Here is a 27,320-nt window from a genome sequence, read left to right as displayed (position 1 = left end):
CATCGAACGAGGGGTTCGACAAGGATGTCCACTCTCATCATCGCTATTTATTATTTGCATCGAGTATCTATCACATCACATCCAATCAAATAAACACATAAAAGGCATATCACTAGAACCTGATGAAGATATCAAGCAGTCCCTATTTGCTGACGATGCAACCTATTTCTTAAACGACAATTACGATTCTTTCCATAACCTTATAGAGTCACTAACCCTTTACGGAGAGACATCGGGTCTTAAACTAAACAAAAGCAAATGTACTGTGCTACGAGTAGGTAAATTAAAACAAAGTAATGTCCTATATAAAAAAAGAAATGAAATTTAATTGGACATCCGATGAAGCCACAACATTAGGAATTACTTTCACAAATAATGAAAAGGATACAGTTCTTAAAAACATACTACCTAAATTACAGAATTTTAAAAACTGCTTAAAATCATGGCATCACCGTAAACTTACACTAATCGGAAAAAACACAGTATTGAAAACGTTTGCACTTCCTAAATTAATTTATGTATTAACAGTTCTCCCAAATCCACCAAATGATGTTATTAACGATATACAATCAGCAATATTTAATTTCATATGGGACGGTAAGCCTGATAAAATAAAACGAACTCAGTTAATTCAATCTGTAGAAAATGGAGGTATCCAATTAACAAACATTGACTCATTCTTGAATGCAATCAAATGCAGCTGGGTTAAAAGATACCTAGATAATACCAATACGAGTAAATGGAAATTATTCTACCAGAAAATCCTAAAAAAATATGGTGACTCCTTACTCTTTGAATGTAACATCATCAATACTATCTTACAGGAAATTGCAAACGAAAACATATTTCTGTCTGATGTTCTATCAGCATGGAGTGATGTCACTCATAACTTAGAAACCCAAACCAGCAGTAAAACTATTTTATGGAACAATAAAAACATAACTTCAAACAATAAGACGTTTTTCTATAAAGATTGGTTTGAACGAAGCATTAAATATGTCGACCAATTATATGACTACAGAATTAAGGATTTCTACTCTTTTGATGATATATGCTACATATACGGAATACCTTCAAATCCTTTTCTGACGTACTACACACTAATCAAAAGCATACCCATACATATTAAATCTGAAATCAATACAAATAATACACCATGTACTCAAACAACATATGTAGAAAACATACTTGGAAGAAAAAACAAAACGAATAAAATATTTTACACACTACAAATTAAAAACCCTACAGAAAACTCCAAAACCCAAAATAAATGGCAAGTCCTTTTCGGAGAACATGAACTTAATTGGAAACAAATATTTACAATGTCATATAAATCAACTATTGAAAGCACACTGAGAAATTTTCAATATAAATACATCCATAGAATTATTGCTACAAATAAATATCTCTTTAAATGCAAATTATCTAACTCAAATCTGTGTGACTTCTGCGGTGAAAACATCGAAACTATAGAACATCTTTTTTGGGAGTGCAAACACATCCAGCCTATCTGGAATCAATTAGTATCTTTTCTTGAACAACAGCAACTAAACGTTAAACTATCTTTCTTAAATGTAAGTTTCGGAATTTACTCATTGAAATCAATAGACTATAATACTATTGTGAATTTTATTCTTATATTGATGAAATATTTTATCTTTAACATGAAGTACAAAAAACAAGTACCAAATTTTAATTGTTTTGTCCATAGTCTTAAACTTAAAATCCAGATTGAGAAAGAAATAGCCCTCAGTAATGACACATTACAAATCTTTGAACAAAAATGGAATCGGATTAAATTCTCATGATGTTTGTCCACTTATATACATTTCACTCTAATGTTAGTTTATCTTTCTAAAATATTGTTTGTATATTTTTTCTTATAAGATCATTGTGAATATACAAAAAACACACAAGTCCAGTATACTTTCTTCCGAATTTACACAACTCATCATTTTTCATAACTATTCTTCTGTTTTTCTTTTCTTTTCTCTTAAAAAAATATATATATATTAGCATATCTTGTATAACATGTCTGAACTTTATTGCTTTGTACAATCACTATGTTGTTTAATCATATACATGTATATATTGTATGTATTATATTGAATAAAAAAAAAAAAAAAGAAATCCTCTTTAAAATCATCTCCGTTCTGACGCTTCGTAACTATCCGTCTAAAGGGGACATAAATTGAGTGAAGGTCAATATTTGTGTTTTAGTCATAGCAACGTAAAAAAACCTTGTCAATAAACTAGGATAGAAATCTTTTTATTTGCATATGATCGCCGCAGTCTGATTAAAATTCCGTACTGTCATTTCGATTGATGTTTGGTAATGAGGCTTTTAAATCAATGTTTATTTTGGATATTTAATTAAACGACCTAACGAACATGGCAACATCGGTTTAAATGAATACGACTCTGGAATACATGGGGAATGTGCGCTTCACACTCTCTTATCTTGTTGAATACTTATTAGATTTTATAAATGGTGAATATCCGATCAGACACTGATATTTAGTGAAGATGAGTAGTAAAAGTGCAAATAGTATATGTAATTAAATATTCATTTTACTTGGACAGTAATAACTCTGAAAACCCGCTAGACCTAATCTCTTGACTTGATCAGAATCCATCTGGTATTTTTAGCAACACTTGGTATAAAAAAAGGTTTATGTTTGTATCAATTCGTTTCAAAATCATTTAAATCAACATGAGATAAAGTGATGGAAAAAATAGGGAGACACAACTCTATCGACCGATCGGTAAAATGACCTACCAGTTGAACAGTTATTCCAATATAAACACACATAACCCTTTCTGGTATTTGGAGTAAATAACACTGGTAAGACTCGCATGTACTAAAATTGGTATTTACCGGTTGCTTTAAAAACAACATAACATAATGTTTGAATTGATGTCCTTGAAACATGCGACCATGAACAGACGTGGACATTAGTATGTTCGTGAGATAGAGACATTGAGCACTAAGCTCGAAAATACACAAGTTATCCTTAAAACTTATCCAACGGAATTTCCAAATCAATTGTTCAGAATATATAATAAGCGTGTGTAACCTAGCTTGTAATGTGCCACATACAAATATTGATAAATAAGAGGCGTTTGTAGCCGAGATAGAAATGTTACATATAAAAATATTGACAATTTAAAGGGATCTTTTCACGCTTTGGTAAATTGACAAAATTGAAAAAAGTTGTTTCAGATTCGTAAGTTTTCGTTTTAGTTATGATATTTGTGAGGAAACAGTAATACTGAACATTAACCATGCTCTAATAAAGCCATTATATGCATCTTTTGACGATTTTAAAACCTAAAAATTATAAAGCGTTGCAACGCGAAACGATTGAATAATTTGGTGAGTTCTGTTTTTGTCGTTAAATTTTGTGAAACTACGAAGATTGCTTATATAAGGTATAAAATACGTCACGAATGTGTACTCGGCGGAATAGCTCAGTAGGCTAAAGCGTTTTTACTTCAGGACTCTGGCAGGACTCCAGGGGTCACTGGTTCGAAACCTGCTCCGGGCAATGTTCTTTTCCTTTTTTTTAATTTTTTTCTTGATTTTTTACTGGAGCTTTTATGATCCAATGTTTACATTTATCAATATGAAGCATTTAATGAATAAGTTAAAAAAAATGCCAAAATCTGTGAAAAGGCCCCTTTAAAATCTTCCGAATCTTCTTAATTTAAATCGTCTTTTATATCGTCTATCATAAAACGCAAATTTGGTTAATTCAAACTATATAGTTTCGTATATAAAAATAATGATGTCATTATATTTCAGTTGTTCGGATCGCTGCACAAACTTTTTACACCCTGAATGTTTCTGATGGACTAGCAGATATGCGTAGGGTAAATATGTTTGGTATTTTAATAACATACGCTTGTTTAATTTCAACGTTTGAACGGTGAGTCTCATTTAGTGTTTTTGTATCTCTTTAAAGGATAAACAAGCAATATCTTTACAAACATATTAACGGCGTCTATTTTTGTTGGGACAAACTTAATGAATTAAATAAATGAGATCAAAGGAAATCATGGTGACTTATGTCATAAATATGTTTTCTGCACAATTTGTAGCTGCATCATACCCAAATCAACACTGGATGTTGCGTCAGTTTCGGGGATTTTTTTTAATTAGCAGATGCGGAATTTGAATTTATTAATTCAGGCTTACTGGCGGAAAATGTTTTCAAAATTTCATTGGATTTTAATAGAGGTCAAACTTAGGCTAGACAGCTGAAGTATGAAGCTTTAAAGAAGTCGTTTCAATATGATTTGTGTAAGGGTTGGCTTCTTTCGGGGACCTTGCTGGATAAAATCCGACGTATCTCAACCATTAAGTGAAAACCAGATTTGACCCGGAACGGTTTCGGTTCTGTTTCAGCACATGATGACGAGTGATCGGAATAGTTGTTGATTGAGTGTCAGTATGGTATCGATCTGAAATCGGGGTGTATAAACGATGCCGACATACATACATGTAATAGGTTGCTATGAGAGCACTTCGGGTAAAACTAGTTTTCCCGCCGGTATGCTTTTAGATTGATATTGATGTCGTTAACTTCGATGTATTGGATTTGCTGAAGCATTACAAAGAATTGATTACATTTCTTGTATTTAAACTTTGATGCAGTTAAAGGAGATTTAAACGTAACAATCCGAACCAGATAGTGAATGTCTTGTTTATGTAATCCGGCTAGACATATTCCCGGGAAACGATGAGGAACGGAACCGTGACCTCCCGTGTCCAAGAAACTACACTTTGTTTCAATTAAAGCTAAGTCATTGAGAAAGGCAGCTCAGAACTCCTTATACCCCATCTTACTACACATATAACTTCATGCTTAAAATTCTTACGCGCATGTACTACTGCCATGATATTTGTGGGACGAAGTACAGATAAACAAGCATATGATAGTTGTTTACGTTGCAAATCGAATCCAGATGGAAGAATATATCACGTTATATGCCGTTTTCCCTAGAATAACATTCCCTTGCATTATTTTAATTATTTAAATAATGCCGATAGTGGCTCTTCGTACGTAATCGGTAAACCTACTTTTTCTTTAGTAGCTCAGAAAAATATTTTCTTTCTAAGCGTTCTTTTTTAATATCGACGACTGCTATAACGATTCGGGATATTTCATTACACGATAAGTATAAATGTATATTATACATTTAAGAAACAACTTGTCCACTAGATTCTGATCAAGTACAAAACGTTCAAAGGGAGATCAAATGCGAAAAATTCAGACACGTAATCGCGCCAGAAACTCCGAAATATCCCCATTGTGTCAAAGTCGCTTTCGCACACACATGTATAATACAAATCTCGCTGACGTTTGTATTCATGGACAAGAATATGTTAAGGCAAGGTTAATAAGAATACATGCCATTTTAAATGACATCAACTTTTCTATGTTCCCGAAGGTGGGCATATAGTGATCGCATTTCTGTCTGTCTGTCTGTCTGTCTGTCTGTCTGTTCGTCTGTCCGTCACACTTTTGCGTTAAGGTTTCGAAAAATGCTCATAACTTCTATGTCGCTTCAGATGTAACCTTCATGTTTGTAACGCATGTGTATATGAACAAGGCCTTTCCATACGCACACAAATGTTGACCCCTGTGACCTTGACCTTGAACTGGTCCGCGTTTAGGTTTCGAAATCTGCGTTTTGGTTTCGAAAAAGCATTTTTCTGGGGCATATGTCTTCATATGGAGACAGCTTTTGTTACTTTGGATCATTGTATCAACGTCATATCGTTTCAGTAATATAAACAAATTAAAGACGGTTATTTAATCTATCAATATTCAGCTTTTAAAGGGACCGTCAACCACGAATGACGAAAAAAGAAAAGTTGTAAAATACCGTATTTTTTACAATAATGAGTTTATATTGATTGAAATATCACGACTGGTATATTACATTACTTGAATAACGCAAGTAGATTGATCATCATCGTCACGTGGTAAACACAGGAATGCAAATTGTGCATGCGTAGTGAATTGTATATATTTTATATATAAAATGATCTATCTACTTGTGTTATTTATAGTGTTTATATCGTTATGTCACCTGGTTTATTATATTACCTGAAACAAAGTTCATATTTTCAGTATATTCGATAATATAATTTACGCGATGTGAAATCGAAAGTACATCGCGAAATTGTATTACCGAATATACTGAAAATATGAACTTTTTTCGTCATTCGTGGTTGACGGTCCCTTTAATACGTAGATAATTATCAAAGTATAACAATGATTATTTTTTATTTTACAGAGCTAATAACAAGCGTACATAGGTAAACACATGTTGAAGTACAATATCCTACAATATTCTACATATAAAAGTATAATTACCTGAAAGTTTAAGCACAATAATTTTCACGTAAAAGTAATGAAACTTTCAAGTTTAGGAACGATAAAATAATATTTAAAGTACAATAACGTATACATAGAAGTACAACAATATATACAAGTTAAAGTACAATTTTATTGTTTTACAAAACCTTTGCGTCGTGTGTTAATGTTATTGGAAAATCTATTATTAAAGGGTCTATTTAAACGTTCAATATGTAGTACAGAAATGGTAAGTAACGATTTTGCTTTTGTTTGTTTTAGAAATATATGTCCTATCTAAATGTCTACGAGTTTTCCAGACCTACTCTCAACACATAAGGCTTCGTCTAAGATTGTTGAATAACAAACAGTGTGATTGATTGTTTTCTTTGTTTCATATGATTATTAATTAAATATACCCATATTTTAAATGATAAATGTTGGCTTTCAAGCTCAATGGTTAGCACTTTCCATAGGTGATGAAGCCTGTTAGGTTTGCTGATTAGTTTTGAATGCAATGATACATTAAAAACAACAAATTACTTCATATTCAACTGCTTGACTGTACTTTCAATTTTCATTTTTTTATTTAAGTTGCGTGTGCTTGAGTCATTAAGCAAACTGTAGTAATCAAACACTGGCAATTCGTTTGAAAATTACAAATGCATTTGATATTCATCAGGATTAATGAAAAGAGCAATATTTGCTTAAAATTGGTTAACAAAACTTTAAGTGATGAACTTAAATCCGGCATTGCAAATATTTGAAAGAGTCTGATGATTTGACACGAAATGTGGCAGCAAGCACTACTTTAAAATAAAACCAAAACATGATTATGCATTAATTTTGAACTATTTCTCCACTTATTTGATCGGACAAACAATTATTAGAATAAATTACTCTTGGTCTGAATCCATTTTTGAAACAAAAACATAAGCCGTAAATATTGCATGACCTAGAGGGACTTAGTCAACCTTTTAAGCAATACTATTGTGTAAAAAAAAGAGTATTGACATGTGAAGCGCGTTAAATATATATTTGTACTTATATTTACTTGGTTTCGATTATGTTGAGTGTATGATATTATCAACTTCTTGTGTTGCGGACCTTGAAAATCATGCAGATACAATCAAAATATGTTAATCAACACAGTTGTACGATTCGTCGGTCGGTTTCTATCATATCAATTTCCTTCAGAATCCGGTTAACATAATTGATTACTTAAAAAAAAATTTTTTGGTGATTCACCGTGCTTTATTTTTAATATATCGGGTACATTTTTACCGATTCAATCAAGCAAACGCCCAAACTGCTTGTGTTCTCATTTTTTTCTGTTTATACCTATAGCTATATAAACCGGCAACGAATCATTCGAAAAGCATATCAACTGATTGTTGCGACTGTCATCTTGTTGGGAAATTGTTGGAGTGAAAATGGTGTCCTTTCTGACATGCCTTCTCGTGATCGTGGCTTGTTTCGCACATTCAGGTATGTTTAAATAATGTCATATAATCAAATGTGTACGAATTTATTATTGTGTATTAACAGTTGTGAATAGATTCTCTCGATCGTATATTCTCAGTTCTTTGTTTTATTATTTTGTGTATTTTAGACTCAGTACTATTTTAATTAAACTTCGTGTTTTTGCTTTTTTTATTTGTACTCTGTCAGTTAAATTTTAAGGAGAATTCGTATTTTTTTCTTTTTTAGTTTTACTCAGTCTGTAATATTTCAATGAAACTTCTTATTTTTATTTCAACTCATTCAGTAATTTTTATATGAATCTTAAAAAAATATGTTTAATTGCAAACGCAGCGACAAACTATAAAACAATGAAGTCGGGAACATTTAAACAAACTGGTTCCTTATATGTAATATTTTCTGTACATGCGAAAGCAAGAGATGTCATACAGGTAAATCGACATGTGCATAGTGTGTGCTATTTCGCTTATACAATTTAAAATAAAAGCATTTTCAGTGAAATAAAAGTCATAATCGCTGAGTAAAACTAATACCCCTTTTAAAGGGTTTATATACTTACTTATATATTATTTCAACACAGATAAAACGTTAATCAATAACAAACAAAAATACAAGCTTAGAAGAAATGATATCACAATACCTACGAAATTAGTGTGTTATACAATTAAAAAATAATGATCGTTTTTACGGTTGAAAACATAATCATATAAAACAATACATGACATGGTTTTTTATTAACCTGTGCCGATTTTTTCATTCAAACCACTGTTTGTTTATCTAATAAATGTGAGTTCATAAATCGGTCGTTACGAATTTCATTACAAAATCTGACAGTTCATTTATGGTATCATAATAGTTAGTATACTTCATTTGACTTCCAGTGTTCGTTAATATGTTCACATTATATGCTTGTTTAACATTGAGAAGCAAAAAATGTTGACTTTACAATCGAATGAACACACTTAAATCGCATTAATATATTTGCTTTTGAAATAATTCAATAAAATAAAAATGTGGTTTTATTAAGTATTTTTTAACAGTTGTGATTGATATCAGTAGTTTATATGAACATATATGTATGAATTATAGAATGTCAATACGTGAGTGCTTACTCAATATATTACGATTGCCGTTGTGGATCAGTTCGTTGCAATGTACAATATAAAAATTGTGTTCATTCACTGTGTGCATAATATTTAAAGCGATTGTACTAAATATAGTTTATTTTTGTACATTATTCTTTTTCTGTTACTCATGACTCCATGTTCAATTCAAATGATAAATTAAACATTTATTTGTAACATTATATATTACATCAAGGAGTTTATATGCCAATTTAAAATGTTAAAATAAGTCAATGTTTATTACCTCAAAATACTTCTAATTCCGATGAACAGCAGTGTGATTTCATCAAGGCAAATTTGATTGAATGGTGTATTTTATTGTAGCACTGGGCGGCGCAATAGTCTGCGAGGGTGCAAGCATTTGTTTGAACTGTCCAGCCGGGCAGACACTGTTCGTGGGCTCGGCCATTTTCGGGCGCACACAGGGAGCGGCCATTTGTCCCTCTCAGCATATTCATAACACAAACTGCACGTCGACAACCTCCACCGCTACGGTCCAATATATGTGTAACGGGCAAACCCTGTGTTGTCTTAATGCGAACATCGTCGCATTTGGAGACCCTTGTCCTACCACATACAAATACCTGGACGTCCACTTCGCCTGTTTCTAATTTTCATGGCTGTACTGTTTTTAACATTTTAACTTAGCTGAAAGAAATGCTTCTGTTATAATATGCTAAATTACATCGTTCATTTAAGTGTACTTTATTGACTGTTTTAAACTTATGATTTTTTGTAATCGAGCTAATGGGCAAGTTCTGTTTGCTATTTTAATATGTTGTATTTAAATTCCGATTTATGTTTTTATTTTTGTTTTCCAAAGTATTTAAGTGCAGCATGTCGGATGTTTCATCTCATTCTCCCCAATGATTTGTTAGAGTAAGAATTTGTTAAATAATTTTATTTATAGATATTTAGATAGATTTTGATATTCTCCGTGGAAAAAAATGAGTTGCCGATTTTAAAGTTAATAGACCTCAACTGTTAATAACTTATTATTAAGTTGTTGGGCCGATTGAATGATCGGATTTCTTACTTGATGAAAATTCCCAGAATATGGCAATAATTAAGATCAATATTATGTTTTTTGTTGTTTTTTTTTCTCGCCAAGTTAATATTGTTTTTCATTTCGATTAATTATTTGCCAGAGCACTCCTAATGTTATTTTATTCATTTCTCGTCTTCTTCTGCTTTGTTTAGATATAAAGCCTACCATTATGCATATCCAGCTTGTTCTTAATAACCGTATTAAATTTGCTACCAATCATTATGAATGTTTGTTGTATATGTGTTATATATGGATATAAAAATCTCGAACGTTTAATTAATCTTCATCATCCGTGTTCGTACATAGATGTTGTAAATATATACATATCCCATTTTTACAGCGAATTCGGTTGATTAAAGCCGTGTTTATTAAAATTCATCTATAATCAACGGCAAGGCTATAATCAACGGCACGAAATGACGTCATCAACTGCCGAACCGGGACTACTTTTTCCCACGCACCTCGTCACCTTTATTTGTCAAGTGCATCAATAATAAAAACAATCTCAAATGTTTGTCAATCTTAATGACCTTAAAACAAAGAAAAGTGGTAAAAAAACGTGTTTGTTGTCATTAATTGTCATTAAACCTCTAGTATTAGGTAAATTTAACACTATGATGCAAATATGTTCTGTTGTTGTTGCTCCCCTTTGAAGAAGTCAGTTCGAGTTGCTCCCAGTTGACCGTAGAAAACAATCGTCTGGACCAAGAAATCCTGTGTTAATTTACAAGCTGTACTTTGATATGTGTCTGATTTTTCTTCAAGTAAACACCCTTTCTACCTGGCAATACGCACAAATGACACTGCAATTATCCCAGTGTTTCATGCGTAAACAATCGGGTGTCAACAAGCTAGGTCAGATGCTGAAGGCCATGACAAAAGACGCCGTCTTTCCCGAGCACAAGAGAATAACGAACCACACAGTTCACAAATTCCTGGTCCAAAAACTTCGAAATGCAAACATTCCACCCACTGAAACCATGGCCATAACAGGGCACAAAAATGTCCAGTCCATAACCAATTATTCCAAAATATCTGTTGAACAGCAGCAAAAGTTTTCAAACATTCTTGCTCAGTCCAGTAACAATCCAACAGTTTTTTTCTTGTTCACCTTCATGCACTGAAAATATGGCCGAAATGCAGCCTAGACAACCACTTTCTACCGTCGGACAATTAGTTCTTGATGTTCGCCGAACCCAGTCACTTCATCACGACACCAGCGAATGTCTTTCTCTAGTTCGAACAACTTTGCCTCACAATTCTTTGGTGCCACTTTCCACATTCAAATTGTTAATGTATATAATTAGCTTAAATCCGAGTTATCTTTGTTACTTCGTCACGAAATAACCACAGATTATAACAAAGAAGCAAATATTTCGCACATCGTGATCGAGTTGATAGTTTGATATCGAAAGTGAATTGTGTGTGGTGTTAGGCTACGTTGTAAACAAATGTAGTTCCTTGTATATAACAACTTAATGTCATATTGATATTACAAAACTTTAAGATTTGCAATTCAATATGATAAAAATTGTAATTAATAACGCTCGACTCTTTGTTACAGAACGATATTCTGATTTAAAAAAATATGATCATTTGATCAGCGGTTAGTTTTGGAACGCGGAGTAATACACTGACCTTGGTTACACTACAGTCATTATCAAAGTACGACAAACACTCATGAAAACTAATTTTGTTTAAATAAAAATAGTTTACTGAATAAAAAGTGGGATAAATAGAATAAAAGGTTAGTGTTGATTATAGATCAGGTTTATCATGCTCGGCACGAAAACGAAAAAGCACTCGCCCAGGCTCGTGCTTTTTGTTTTCAAAGCCTCGCATGATAAACCTGATCTATAATCAACACTAACCTATTATTTTCTGTATATATCAATATATTGCAGTCATATTTCTACTCTCAATCATCTCAATAGGAATATTTTCAATTTCACTAGAATTATTAGAGATTGCAACCATAAGAACATACAATTTGGGTATTAGAGACGGCTCTAACAACGTACTTCGTAGAACGAAATATACAAACATACAGCATGTGGCAGCCCATTACTATGCAGTTACATATAGGTGCGTCTTCATAGATCTATGAAAAAATATGTTCGATTCACCAAATGTAAACAACTCACATGTATGTTTGTGCACGTGTATATGAATGGCTTTGATATTCATTTCAAAAACAGGACCACTATTCATCAACAATTCTTTACCTGGGAGCAGAATCAAAGGAGTTTTCAGGGGTTTACACACCGGCTGTTTAGAATATTATCATACCGTTAAGACTTTATTTTTACAAATATCTCAAGATATTGATAATTATTTGATTTTTTTAGTGCATACAAGGCAGCTTTTCTTGCAGTTTGTGCCGATATCTTAAGGTATAAGAATAAATCCTTCAATACGTCTGAAATCGGTGACCCAATTTCACGTTGCGTGAAGCATAACCGTATAAATGAATGCCATACACATAGAAGTTTTTAACAAGAACACATTCTTATTAAATAAAGTAAGTCTGATGTATTTCACATTGGCATAAGCAGCATACAAATCTGTCTTTCATGCACTAGTTGGAATTCTTAAGAAAACTTTTTTTGTTTATTCGAAAAACTCCCCACTTACCTGTTCCCACAAAGTAACGTGATCGTGCACACTATTTACGTAAGAATAAAGCATAGCGAATTGTTGCCCATGGCCCGTATTCACCAGTCTTATACTTAAGAATAAAAAAATAGACTTGGAACCAAAAAAAAAATGCGATCAGTGTTTGAATATATACAGACCTCCACTGGTGATTATGTATATCATTAACAAAATGTTCTACATAAGGAGTATATAGATGGAGTTGTTCAATGACAAGTTCGACTCAACATTTTTAGCAGTTATTGAATATATCAATTTAAAGAATATTATTTATTCTTAGACTTAAGTCAAAGAATGGGTTTTTGAATACGGACCCAGGTCTGGTAGTTCAGGAGAATATGACTCTGTAAGTTTTTAAGATTTTACCCTTCAGTTAAATTGGAGCAGAGCCTTTGTTATAAATGATAAAAAGGAAAATTAATATTTGTCAATTTACAATGAACAGTTTAGGAGGTGTCGTGTGTAATTTTAAAAGTATGAAAACATTATATTAATAGAGCGACTAACGTTTGCAACAGACTGGAACAATTGAAATAATGTTTGTACAACAGCACTGACTGATAATTCTTCTTTTATTGAAATGTTGCTTGCGATGGAGGATATGATGTCTTTTTTCAAGATCGTAGACGCACGACGCTGTGCGCAGAGCTACTTACACAGGGCGAGCACCAAAGACCGCCCGAGCACATCGTTATTGTGTGACCTTAAGAGATATAAACACGGAAAAACATACATCCGTCGAAATTTTGCTTTGAGAACTATCAGAGCACAAGTAAATTTTACTAATAACAATCACTTACTATACCACGTACACGAGACAATCAAAACAAATCAGTACGCCGAGAATTATAAGTCTTGAGTTTATATCTCATTGCTTTTTGTAAATAAAACCTACTAGAAATATGAGAATGTGTTCTAAATGCCTGTTTTAAGCACTTGCCCGAACCACTATAAAATGCTAAATATAAAATTTCATAATGATATCAAATTGTCAGAAAGTAGAGATAGAAAATAACAGATTACTGCCTGATCTTTTTGTAATATATCAGGCAAGGCTTAAAAGTATAACGGCGAGGCTTGCCTTATATAAAAAAAATGCTTAGTGTTTAAAATCGTTATTAATTCATTTTAAATAAAACTTCCAACTAGAGAAAACACCAAGCGCACGGATAAAATATTGCTTTATGTACACTAATCGAACGTTAACAACATCATCATCATCATCATCATCATCATCATCATCATCATCATCATCATCATCATCATCATCATCATCATCATCATCATCACTATCATCATCATCATCATCACCATCATCATCATCATCATCACATCACCATCATCCTCTTCCTCCTCTTCCTCCTCATCATCATAATAAAAGTCATCATCAACATCATCAACATCATCATCATCATCATCACCATCATTTCATCATCATCACTATCATCACCATCACCATCACTATCACCATCATCATCATCATCATCACCATCATCATCATCATCATCATCATTATCATCATCATCATCATCATCATCATCATCATCATCATCATCATCATCATCATCATCATCATCATCATCATCATCATCACCATCATCATCATCCTCATCATCAACATCATCAACATCCTCCTCCTCCTCCTCATCATCATCATTATCGTAGTCATCCAGGGACCGTGTTCGACCTCTTGATCATCACCATGATTACTATTATCATCATTATAAGTATCATCATTATTGTTATCATTATTATTATCACTATCGTTGTTGTTGCTGATTTTATTATTATTAGAAGTATTTTTATAATTAATGTTGTTGTTGTTGTTATTCATTAATTCTACTATTGTAATTGGAGCGTATTAAGTCCTTAACTATTAATCATTTAACACCTACTGGTTCCAAACTTCAATTATCGATTCTTTCTAGACAATATATTGCTTAAATAACCACTATGTTACTGATTCTCTACTGGAGAATTTTCATATAACAATCACTGTCCCACATGATTTACTATGATTTTTCTTTTATACTACTGTTTGTTTTATATTTGTGTAATTCTCTTGTAAATAAGCACACATGTTATTACAAAACATTATTGTTTTGTTACCTGTGAAAACGAACAAAGTACTGTTCTATTCTGCTATTTTTTGCATGTGCCCCATAGTTATTCACGATTTATGTATATTTTATGTTATACTTTATGATCTGATCATGCATACATCAACACTTATATTTCGTAGAAAATCATAGATTATATTATTCAACAACAAGTGCTAATTCGAAATTGAACATGTTAAAATTATTATAAGTGTTTATACAAGCGCCGTGGGTGTAATAAATAAGCAACACCTTTATCTTTAACACATGGGACTGGGCGTTCGATAAACATATCAAATGAACGTCGTTGGTTGCATATTGTTGGGGCATTTCAGGAGTGAAACTTACATGTTATCTGTCATGTATCTTCGTCTTCGTTGCTTACTGTGCACCCTCTGGCGTGTTTTCACAACGAGTTTGAACCGTTGCATACGACCTTTTTACAGCATATTTCAGACTTAGTCCATACACATTTAAAATATGAACATTTCAAGAAATCTTACAGATCCATTAGCAAAAACTGCGTAAAAATCGAAATAGTTATAACGAATGTATAGCTTGTAATTGGTTATTTTTTAACAGTATAGTTGTTCGTAATCCTAACATGGTCAAGAGCGCACACACATCGAAACAAGAAGGGAGCTAACCGTAGTTTATTACCGCAATCAACTCACTGTTGTCACCCACTCCTGGCGCGTGAATGTATTTTACCGAATACACTTGAAAATTCGTGTTTATTTGTGTATTTTAGGTTCACATACTTTCTTATTTCTTAACGTGTAATTAAATACATTTACGTCCAAACCATAACAATAGTATATATAAATATCATGGCAAGAAAATAATAATTTTAAAAAATATGCCTGCCATTGGCCCGGGAACTCTTGGAGAAAAAACTTACTCGCTGCCACTGCACCACAAATGTCATTCCATTGCTTTAAACGCTATTTGACACACGTCTTTGCCCAATAGTTGATGAAAATCATTTGAAAGGCTTAATTATTGTTCCAATTTCGATTTTTTTATTATCAATACAAAACGATTGTTTTAATAGTGTTCTTTTAAAGGGGTATTATTGCGCTTGTCTGCCGAATTCTTGGTAGATTCATTTAAGAGCCAGATCACTTGAATCGACCAGAACGTATTGTATTCGCTATGTCAAAGAATTATGTACAGATTAATCCCAAAAATGCAAACGTTATTATATTTTCCACAAAAATAATATCTTATTACCTATGCATAGTTAACGTATCCTCTCTATGTTGAACTGATCTAAGTCAAAATATAATATACGTTTATCAAACTTTATTGCGCTATAATACTGAGCACAGTGACATTTTGAATGTTGATACAACAAAGTTAAGTGCTTGATATGCAAATTGAAATAGTATTACATACCCAATTTATTTAAATGTATACAAATATATGTATTAGTCATTTCTTAAACTTGAATTAATATAAATGGAATTGTTTGACATTCGAAATAGATAAGCATCCATAATTCAAAAGAGATAAAACCCGATAACATCACAATTCAATTTTAATAACATACGCTATTATTTAAAGTGTTTCTATAAAGAATGATATCATAGATAGCATCTTACTGTTAACCTTATTCATATCCGGTGATATACTATACAACTGAAGTTTCCTGGTACACTTATCGTTGTTGGACACCGCCAGCCTAGTGCCATCCTTAGACACACATATGCTAAAGAGGTACCTCATATCAACAGGGTAAGTACCGAGTAAGTTCCCATCAACACTTAGGTGCTCGATGGAGTGGTTATTCTGACTGCATACCAGCAATATGTCACAAGGCCCTACACAGACACTGTCAGATCCCTGTATATTCTCATAAGTGACTGCTCTAGACGTGCCCTTCGCGGTGTCGTACTTTTACACTGTGCTAGCGCATCTGTCAGTCAGTACTAACGTGTTCTTAGATTGGACATACGTGTACTAACTCTGATCAGATTTTGTCATTCTTCTTAGGAACCACCAGGTGCTCAAAATCTAATTCCAAGCCGTCAACTGATATCATTCGTGCATGACGTAGTTCATCGTGCGTGCTAACCATCAGTTTTGTTTGCGACTTACAACAGAGAAAATATTGGATGATATATTTAATTATCTATGCAGATTGACGGCATTATCAATATTACTAGACAGTAGACATAGTGTTCTATTACTCAATGTCACTGCTATTTCACTCTGAGTCAAACATACAACGCAACGTGGATGTGACTTGAAAGTGTACGGTGTCCCTTGTCTCTGCAGCCGCTCATTCAATATCATACATTTCTTGTTCCATGTATCAACGGCTACCAGTCTCCCGTCCGGAAGGAAGTCTAGCCCACTGAGGAAATGTGTTTTCTCATCATCGCCAGTTTTTGATAATTCCACGGACAGAAGCAGCTTAAGGTTGACTGGACTTGACTGGGATAATAAATAATCTGAACGGCAATTTACTGTAATTATCCGTATATATATTATAATAAGTTGTACCAAAGAAACAGTAGCAGTACTAGTAGCAGTATAAATAGGCGCTCGATGTCAATGTTTATATTTTTTTATTTTTTTTAGTATTATTATTTTGTTTTTAGTTACCCGTAGTTTATTATAATGCAAACACATACTAAATCAATAAAAATATTCCGACAAAACGTCTGCTTAAAAAAAGTTCGACTATGTACATAGAAATTAACAAGGTAAATCACTCGCCATTTTCTGAAGCAACGGAAGTGCTTCATTATGCATAATTAAATCGCTGCCACCCCGCTCGCTCATTGAAATCCGCGCGCAGGCCGGGAACCTCGATCTTTAAATATCAATAACAGTCATGTACATGCGTGTATGCCTATAGCCTATAGAGACCTCCACAGACGATGTGATAAATTCCTGTAACTATTGTTTCACTCACTTAATGGGGTAATCAACAAAATATGTTGTAAATTGCATACACATGAATCATTCCTTACCAATTGTTTAACTGGATTTGGTCTGCCATGGTGGTTTCCAGAAAAAAAATCACCGATTCAAAAATCAAATCTGGCGCCTGTAGTGTTTGTTGACTGTTATTGATATTTAAAGATCGAGGTTCCCGGAATAATGCATCATATCTTGTTGTGAGCCGGAATTGAATCATTTCATAGGCATAATTGATCCACAGTCGCCAATTTGTAGTGTATGTTTAATTGGATTGAGTTGTTCATGCTTTGAAAAATTGCCCTGCTTTTTAGCCCAACTGTAAACAACTTTTGAAATTGAACTTCCTTGGCTTAAATCTATTGGCCCCAGGCTAACAGGCAACCACTAAACTGTAAGTTATTCATGATGTAAATTCTGACAGTGTGTTTAACGTATTCAATTTGCAAGTCTGCAGACATTAAAGGGACCTTTTCACGTTTTGGAAAATTGACAAAATTAATTAATTTAATAATTTGGAGAGTTCTGTTTGTGTCGTTATATTTTTTCACACAACGAGGATTGCTTATATAAAGCATAAAATACATCTCTCATTGTATGAGCACGGATGTCCGAGTGGTCTAAACGATGGACTTTAATTCCAGGCGTCAGTGGTTCGAGCCCAGCTGTTTTGTTTCTATATTTTATTCTTATTTTTTAATGAAGCTTTTAAGATCCAATTTTTACATTTATCAATATTTAGCATTTAATGACTAACTGTGAAAAGGTCCCTTTAAGATATTTACTAAAAATGCCACAAGGTAAAATGTAGAACTCATTGGTTGTTTATTTGATTTAAAAGTGATTTGCATTGTCAGCGAGATTTCTTTGAAGTTATTAACACTTTTATCCTCTTTTTTCAAATCATTTATAGAAAAGATAATTTAAGCTTCATTTTGGAAAAAACAGGGCTTAATGCATATGCATTTATTTTCATCCCAGTACCAGGGACTCTCTTTAAACGAAAAACACCATAACATCAGAAAGTGTCCTCCTTGATTAGCTTGTGTGCATTGCACAGGCTTATCAGTCTGCACTGGCTAATCTGGGACACCCCTAATTTGACATGCATTAAGCCCCGTTTTCCCTGAAAGCTGCCAATATGTACAGATTTCAATGACAGACTGGCCAATGTCGTCCCACAAGCTGTTAAACACATACTAATTGCATACACACACTGCTGTCTGCAGCGTACCAGTGCTAGAGAATAAACAGGCAGATTAATGTTCCTAGCGTAGCTAAGGTGGTTATCGTTCCTAGCGTACTTACGAGCAGACTGACTTGCAATGCACACTCATAACCTTAGTCCTTCGCAAGCGAAGAACTAAAAATGGAATGCTGACCTGCAACTGCCACAAAATCAAAATGCTACAACTGTCAAATGGCTTAAAAGTGCTTAGTATTGACATACTAAAATTGTTCCGAGGCATATGGATTTTCAACATTTACCTTCATTATCTTACTGACATACATTCTTTAATGGATTTCCGCCAGTATATTCATGCTCTTAAATGACAATCTTATTTTATCTACTGTCATATGCTTTCTGATACATGGCAGTTGCATTTTGCCTAGTTACATTTGCTGTGCTAGCACTTCATCCAAATGTCACATATTGATTGAGTTTATAATTACTTCATATATATCTTTACTTCGTGTGTGTTATTGACAACACCAACTGCAGTTAAACTTTTGGAATTTGTATTAATTCTAATTCTAAACGAAACGGCGTTCTTTGTTTACTGTGTGCATTTGGCTGTGTTGCTACTGAATTTAACTAGCTGTTAATATCTTTGTGGATCTATATTTCTAGTGCGTCTTTGATTTAAAATTAGTCTTCGGTTATACACCACACGCCGTTATAAATAGTACACGTTGCAAAAAGGGGAACCAGTATTAAATCAAAGCGCTGAAGTCGCTGAAGTTGTTCGCTATTGCATTATTTAAGACGCAACTCATTTTTCAAAATTAATCGCAAGTTTGAAATGAACACACGCCATTCAAATTTATAAAGAGTGTGTCATAACGGACGGGTCGAGATATGTTAAACTTTTTATCATCCTATTTATTTTATAGAGATAACTAAGACAAAATAACAACACCATGGCCATTTTATGACGTTCTGAAAGCATAAAAAGTATGATGAAAATGGTAATGCGAACTGAATATAAAGACAATTTGCATTCACCATCATATTAAATGAATATTGTTGAAAACGAATACCTATCTCACTAAAAATATAATTTCATGATGAAAATTCCCTGTACAAGACTTTTGATTTTTGATACCATATACAAATTCATAATATACAATAAGATAATTGATGAAAATAAAAAATAAAAAATCTGCGAGCAATACTTTTTACTCATGAATTATGTAGTCCTAAAGACAGCCCTGTTGACCCGTACTTTGTTGTTAATGCATTACTTGTTACCCTAGCAGTTCACACGGTGTCAACAACTCTGACCTAAACATAGGTATAGAGCACTAATGCGCTTTTTCGGCATAGCTGTTTTACCCAGCTTTTCACCTTAAATGACTTTTACATAACGCCAGCAGACACGCATGAATATTTAATAGGCTGATTCGAGATAAAACCTCTTAATTTTGGCTACATCACTGTGTCTGTGCTCTGCGCAAAGGATGTAGCACTGTTCAGTGTAAGGAATTCTGGACTACTCTATGTATGTTCAAACGACACAAATTGTGGCCCAGTTACAATTACGCGTTTAAATCCATCTCGAAGAATTTCAGGGTCAGTACTCGTTCACTAAATCGTCCGGGGAATATATAATTGACTATCGATAAACACAGTTTTGCTTTCAGGAGGAGATAACAAACATTACCGAAATAGTATAGTGTCACGATAAGAGGACACTCGTTGAATTATCCAACCACAAATGTTTGCCGTACTCGGTCAGCACGTCTGGAAATCGTTCCCGAACGCCTAGATAGGCTGCCCTTATTAAAAAGTTTGCTATTTTGAATTCAAAATTGTATCTAAAAGCATTGTGCTTAAATCTGCCATTTACAATTCGCTATGATATTATTAATGACCCTCGTCATGCGAAATGGGTCTTATTCCATACACGCCCATCATATATATAGCCCACTCAGCCTGCGCATCGCTCAGTCTGGTCAGGAGATACATTTTGAGTCCATAACGGATTGAGTGATTTTATAGCGAACAGCATCGCCTCTGACCAGACTGTGCAAATTCACATGTTGGGCTTAAGATAAGCTGGCCGAAACGCATAAGACCCATTTTCGCATGACGCGGCTATGAAATTGTGATTTAAATGTGTCGAACGAAAACTGCGTGTAAATCAACTATTAACATACGATATATTTCGATGGTGAAGAAATATACTCATATTAAGGCATGTGAGGACACATGATTTGCACTCCCGTAGTATAATTTCTATCTTCTCACACTTATGTGTGGTTTGACACTGATAACGCACATTTCATGCGGTGAATATGCGACTTGCAAGTAAATATTATCAGACATTGTAAATGATAGACTTACTACATTTGCTGAGGAAACCGCATTCATTGACTAAGAGCAGGCCGGCTTAAGAGAAGGCGATAAAATGTTTATTGTGCATAGTCAGGTGCAAACATATATTTCAAAACCAGGTGGTAAATTCAATGTGTTATATGTGGTTTTTTTGATTATTTATTGATGCACCACCATATGTTTTTAATTTTTAAACGTAAAGAAATTCATGGTCACTTGCTCGGATTGTTGATCTCTATTAATTCAGGAATAGTGATATGGAGATTTTGCACGTTTAGTTTTAAACAAGCATTAAGCGGGTGCTAACGCCACATATGGTTGAGTTGTTCACCTCGGATTATTCACTTAAGAGTCAATTTAGAGCGTTAGTAGATACATATTTCGTTGATCGATATTCAAAGAGCTATAGATTAAGACTGTTACTGATTGATCTTTGCGTAATTATATTTGGAGAAAAAATTAGCAAACAATTGCAATAGCGCATATAATCGTACCTTTATCAAATTATGTATAAATATTTAATTGTTCGTAGTTTTCCGTATTCTCTAGTTTGCGCGTAAACTGCGATGTGTATGGCACTTTGAAAGAAGGCAGTCAAACCCGTTGTATAATGCAATACATATTTATAACAAACAAGAGATTGTTAGATTTACAACGTTCGAATAAACAACTTTTTTAAGATAATAAACTTTATTTCATATACGCTGTACACTAGTTTTTTTTTAAATTATATCTAATCACGATTCGTTATGAAACAGCTGAAGAAATTCCAATTGATATAAGTCTGTTCTTCTTTAAAAAGTTTGTGATTATTAAAGTTATAACACTGGACGCGTTGGATAATTTTCGGAAAATACCAAATGTTTCGGTTTTATGTGTTTTTCGTCAGCACACGTCAACAAAAGGTCGCGATAATATTGGTATCAAATTACAAACGTTTGCAAAAGAGACCAAATATTATAAAGAAAAAAGACGCTTGTCGGTTCGTTACTAGCAAAAAACTGAATGGGTAGGATTAAGGCCTAACAATGAGGCGGCGATGTCCTAAGCTATCAAGTAACATCTGGCATTCCTCGCTTTGTGAATAGCATGTTAGTAAGTTACATTATTCGGCAGTCCCTATGTGTGAGGTGTTTTCGAGATCGTACCTTAGGCTTGAAATAACAAGAGTTGTGTGTTTTCAATAACCCGACCGCCCCTTTTCGTTACTGACAATCTTTTGTATTGCAAATTATTCATTATAATATTAACTTTTACATAAACAGAAAGTATGTTGCATGTAATCCATGGGATTAGTCTTGAAAACGTTTATATTGCTCTGTTAAAATATCGTTTGATCTTGGCAGAAGATTAAGTTGCATTGACCGGTAATGTTTTACTATTTCAAAGACGTGTTCTCATGTTAAAACAAAGTTTCATGATGGTCTTTAATAAGGTAAACATGTCAAAAATATATGGTAGTATGAAAACAATATGTGAAAATAATGCTTTGTCATGTGTTACGTTCCGATCCAAACAAAAGCAAATGCTATTATGTCTTAAACACGTGTCATAAATTTACAATAAGGTTTTATCATACATTTGTGTTCTCAAAAAGAGGTATCATTATGGTAAAATGGTATTTCATCATAGGCTACGATCAGATAATAATATTGTCAAAAAATAAAATAAAATGTAATGACGTTTACACATTTTGTTGTATAGTCGCGTAATGTTAACTTGTCCGATCTGCGTTTATTATATCTTATAGCTGTTATTAGAAACTTGTTGGTATTCAATTTTATAATAAGTGAGCCTGTAATAAAATAAACAGCTAGTGGAGTTTTGCATTGAGACGATATTAATAAAACATTGGATAAGAGCGAAAATTAGATGTGCTCAATATCGTAAAATTCATCCAGTAAAGGTCAGTTTCTATATGATTCACAATCTTTACTTGATAAAAGATTCGCTGGTAAGTTACTCAAATATTGCTCTTTTTTTACACTTCTTTTTATTTTTCCAAGCCTCTCACGTAGATTTATGACCAATTAGTGTGGCTATACACATATCAGACGGAAGGAATGTATTTTTACTTCCTCATGCTTCAGCTTAATTGTATAAAAGCGGCCTTGTGGTCGCAGGGTTAGGCTGGTTTAGTTTCTGTTCGGTATGCTATTTCAGATTAAATTGTTTGGATTGCGTGTTTATATCTCTATCGTGCAGGGCTTTGAAATAGACACATCACAATCTTATTGTTGTTGATTCTTGATTCATAACTTCCTTGTGGTTGTTTGTGTTACATGATATTGAAGTAAAAATAACTTCCTCGAACGGTTGTTTACTGCATTACTTTCAGAGTATCACGCCACATTTACCAGTGTGTGATACACTAAACAATACGTGGTTAAGTTCATTGCCATCGTTTATGTCTGATCTAAATAAAAGATAAAACAACTTTGCTTATTGTGTACTCCTGTCACTTGTGTTGACATTCAACAAATCTGCTGCCTGCCTTAAAAGAGCACCTGCTCTTTGCTGTTGGCTCATAACTGCAAATGTATTCATGTACATATTTTTTTTTATTTACAAAAAAAAGTCACTATTACGTAGCAAAACGATATATTCAAGATATAATAAATGTTACGTAGTCAGATATTACACTTGCTGATCTAAAATTCTATACTGTTTTACAGATATATGATCTTATCTGCTTATGATCATCTAAGTTACATCTTTATGGGAAATCTTTATCCCCACCCCATTATCCTACATCTACTAACATCTTGATGTGTTTGTTTGTATGGTGTTTATGCCCATGTATTTAATTAGCATTAAGGCAAAGATTAACTTATTTATGCTTCCTTGGTTTCACCAGTACTAGGCTAGGGCTCTGCAGTCTTGCCAAAGGAAACTCCCATGAAAACAATCAGCGCCGCATGTGATGATCGAATTTAGGACCCCCGAGTTACAAACCGTAAACATTAACTGGGTCACTGAGCTACACATTATAGATGCAAAGACAAACAAGATCGATCTACCATTAAAGTCTTTATCAAAATGTGTCTGCTTGAAGACACCTGTTAGGTAACTGTTCAACCTGTACTGTGGTCAACCCAATTTGGTCAACTTATACCTGTTTTTGGTCACCTGGTACCTATCCAAAGTCATCTCGTACCCAGTATACAGAAATAGGTGTTAGATGGTCAACATATATTTATAATAGTATAAAACAGTATCAGAAATATAAACATTTGAAATATCAAAGAGAAACCATTAAATTCCGGAAATTTATGTTCGTAAATGAGGTTACTGTGCAAACTTATTTTCTCACATTGCTTTCTATTTTAGTTATACATGAATTTCTATGCCGTATTGGTGATAAACATGTAAAAAACAATTAAAAATAATAATTTGAATAATATACGATTTTACTAACCCAGGTACGATTTGATTAGATAAAGTATTATTGACTAAGTATTGAACTGATAATAGTTCAGCAACAAGAAGATAGCCACATGAACATTTAAACAGAAATACTTAATTTGTCATTTACTCGCAAGAATACATCGAGCAAAGATTAAAACGAAGTATGCAAGCAATAGTTCACTAACTGATACAAACAAGCATAAAGACGCAAGGAATTTCGTAACAAATAAAATAAAGCAAAATGCCATTGTCATTTAGCAATATGTAATTGTCATTTGGAAACATGGAATGGACTGGCGGATATTCCCTTACATATTTTTTGACGATATTGCACGAAATGTATCATGATTATATCTTACACTCACATTTAGACTTGTTTCTGTTTCTTGCACGAACGAGTATCGACTATAAATTAATATTTAAATTACATCGCCAAGTATATGTCATGATTACTTAACTAATTATCATTGAATAACGAAAATCTTAACGAGAAATAATGCTTGACACTAACTTATTATAATGCATATCATATCTGTTCGCAAACCAATTCGTTCGTCCTTTTAACATACCAATTATATATGATATATTTTAACATAAAACATGAAAAGATTGGATGTTTTTGTTTTAAAAGCAGAAGTCTAATTCGACTGAATATCTTAGCGTATTTTGTTGTAAAAGTAAATAAACATAGACATAACTATTGTAATATAGGTTTTTTCTGTACCACACTTACTTATAAATAACAGTAAAAAAGTCCTTGTATATATATATACATAAATAATTATAATATTTCGGACAAATATTCTGCCCCCCCCCCCCCTCTCACACACACACACGTAAATATTTAATCGGTGTTTAGAACGCATGGTCACAAGGATAACATCTTACTAGTAATTTAACTCATGGCTGGTGATATCTTGTACAACTGAAGTTTTGTGGCGCCTGCAGCGCTGTTTGACACCGCCAGCCTAGTGCCATCCTAAGACACACATATGCTGTACGGATACTACATATCCACTGGGTATGTACCAGTACCTCTACATCAACACTCAGATGCACGATGGAGTTATTAGCCGTACTGCACACCAGTACTGTGTCACCAGGTCCTACACAAGCACCACGAGGTTGCTGTATGTTCTCATTAGAGAATGCTCTAGATACATTTTTTTAAGTTCATTTTTAATGTATTAACCCTTTACCCCTTAGATACGTATTTTGATGCATTTGCAGTCCCTTAGAAAGATACATTTAATTGAAGACCTTTCTTACTAAATTCAAGTTTTAAAGGCTACATAATCAACGCTTAGATACTGAAGAGCAGCAAACAGCATAAAACCTGAACAAACTGCGAGTTACTCGCATGCTGTTCTGGTTTTATGCTGTATTCACATAGCCATTTTCACTTTGCCTCTGAGTGGGAAAGGGTTAAAACTAATGTTATATAATAATTGATTCACAATATATAAGCAGCTCGAAAATCATAAGCGATAAAAAGCATTTTAAACACTTTTCAATCCTAATATTTCGGAAAAATATTCTGTGTTGATTACACATCACCCCCCAAACACACGTAAATATTTAATCGGTGTTTAGAACGCATGGTCACAAGGATAACATCTTACTAGTAATTTAACTTATGGCTGGTGATATCATGTACAACTGAAGTTTCTTGGCGCCTGCAGCGCTGTTTGACACCGCCAGCCTAGTGCCATCCTCAGACGCACATATGCTGTACGGGTACCACATATCCACTGGGTATGTACCAAGTACCTCTACATCAACACTCAGATGCACGATGGAGTTATTAGCCGTACTGCACACCAGTACTGTGTCACCAGGTCCTACACAAGCACCACGAGGTTGCTGTATGTTCCTATCAGTGACTGCTCTAGACGTGCCCTTCACGGTGTCGTACATGTACACTGTGTCAGCGAACCTTTCAGTCAGTACTAACGTGTTCTTAGACTGGACATACGTGCACTTACTCTGATCAGATTTATAAGTCTTCAAAGGAAATAACACAAGATCAAGATCTGATTCCACACCGTCCACTGATATTATTCTAGCATGACGGTGTTCATCGCACGTACTAACGACCATGTTTGTTGGCGACTTACAGCATATAGAGAAAATATTGGATGATGTGGTGATTTCCTTGTGCAAACTGATGACATTATTAACATTAATAGACAGGAGACATATGGTGTTAACATTTAATGTAACTGCTATTTCACTCGGAGACAAACATACAACGCAACGTGGATGTGACTTGAACGTGTACGGTGTCCCTTGTCTCTGAAGCCGCTCTGTCAGTAACATGCATTTCTTGTTCTTCATATCTACGACTACCAGTCTCCCGTCCGGCAGGAAGTCCAGTCCACTGAGGAAAGGTTCTTTCTCATGATCGCCAGTTTTTGATAATTCCACGGACATGAGTAGCTTCAGGGTGACTGGTCTTGACTGGGATGTTGAATTATCTGAACTTGAGTTAACTGAAATCATCCATATATATTTTTATAATTTGTAAAGCTGCAACAGAAATGAAGTTCAACTCACATAAGTATATACATTGCAGTATTAGAATAGGCAGAATTGGAAGTAGTGGTAGTAATAAAAGTATTTGTAGTTGTACAAGTATTAGCAGAAGTAGTA

The 27,320-nt window shown here is 33.7% G+C and overlaps 3 protein-coding genes across 4 annotated transcripts in view; 1 reads left to right on the top strand and 2 right to left on the bottom strand.

Moving 5' to 3' along the window:
* Positions 1-27,320, bottom strand: part of LOC127836235 (uncharacterized) — a 478,549-nt gene that overhangs the window by 426,274 nt on the left and 24,955 nt on the right. The gene's annotated exons all lie outside the window — the stretch shown is intronic.
* LOC127836246 (L-rhamnose-binding lectin ELEL-1-like) lies at positions 7,746-10,241 on the top strand. The gene is made up of 2 exons (XM_052362736.1): positions 7,746-7,853; positions 9,296-10,241. Exons 1-2 carry the CDS (start codon positions 7,799-7,801, stop codon positions 9,580-9,582), a joined length of 342 nt encoding a protein of 113 aa, XP_052218696.1. The 5' UTR covers positions 7,746-7,798; the 3' UTR covers positions 9,583-10,241.
* Positions 24,531-27,320, bottom strand: part of LOC127836239 (uncharacterized) — a 13,234-nt gene continuing 10,444 nt past the window's right edge. Inside the window, exon 3 of the mRNA XM_052362722.1 lies at positions 24,531-27,160. Coding sequence (XP_052218682.1) covers positions 26,298-27,160 — 863 coding nt within the window. The 3' untranslated portion in view covers positions 24,531-26,297. The remainder of the gene's footprint in view (positions 27,161-27,320) is intronic.

Source organism: Dreissena polymorpha, chromosome 6 (assembly GCF_020536995.1).
Source record: "Dreissena polymorpha isolate Duluth1 chromosome 6, UMN_Dpol_1.0, whole genome shotgun sequence".
Classification (NCBI taxonomy): Eukaryota; Metazoa; Mollusca; class Bivalvia; order Myida; family Dreissenidae; genus Dreissena; species Dreissena polymorpha.
Note: the sequence above shows the minus strand (reverse complement) of the source record. Positions and strands in the feature narration are given on the sequence as shown.

Excerpts from the sequence above, each read along its gene's own strand:
- LOC127836246 (XM_052362736.1), top strand. The coding sequence starts at position 7,799 with ATGGTGTCCTTTCTGACATGCCTTCTCGTGATCGTGGCTTGTTTCGCA. Across the intron at positions 7,854-9,295 it reads GGCTTGTTTCGCACATTCAG|CACTGGGCGGCGCAATAGTC; the intron begins GTATGTTTAAAT and ends ATTTTATTGTAG.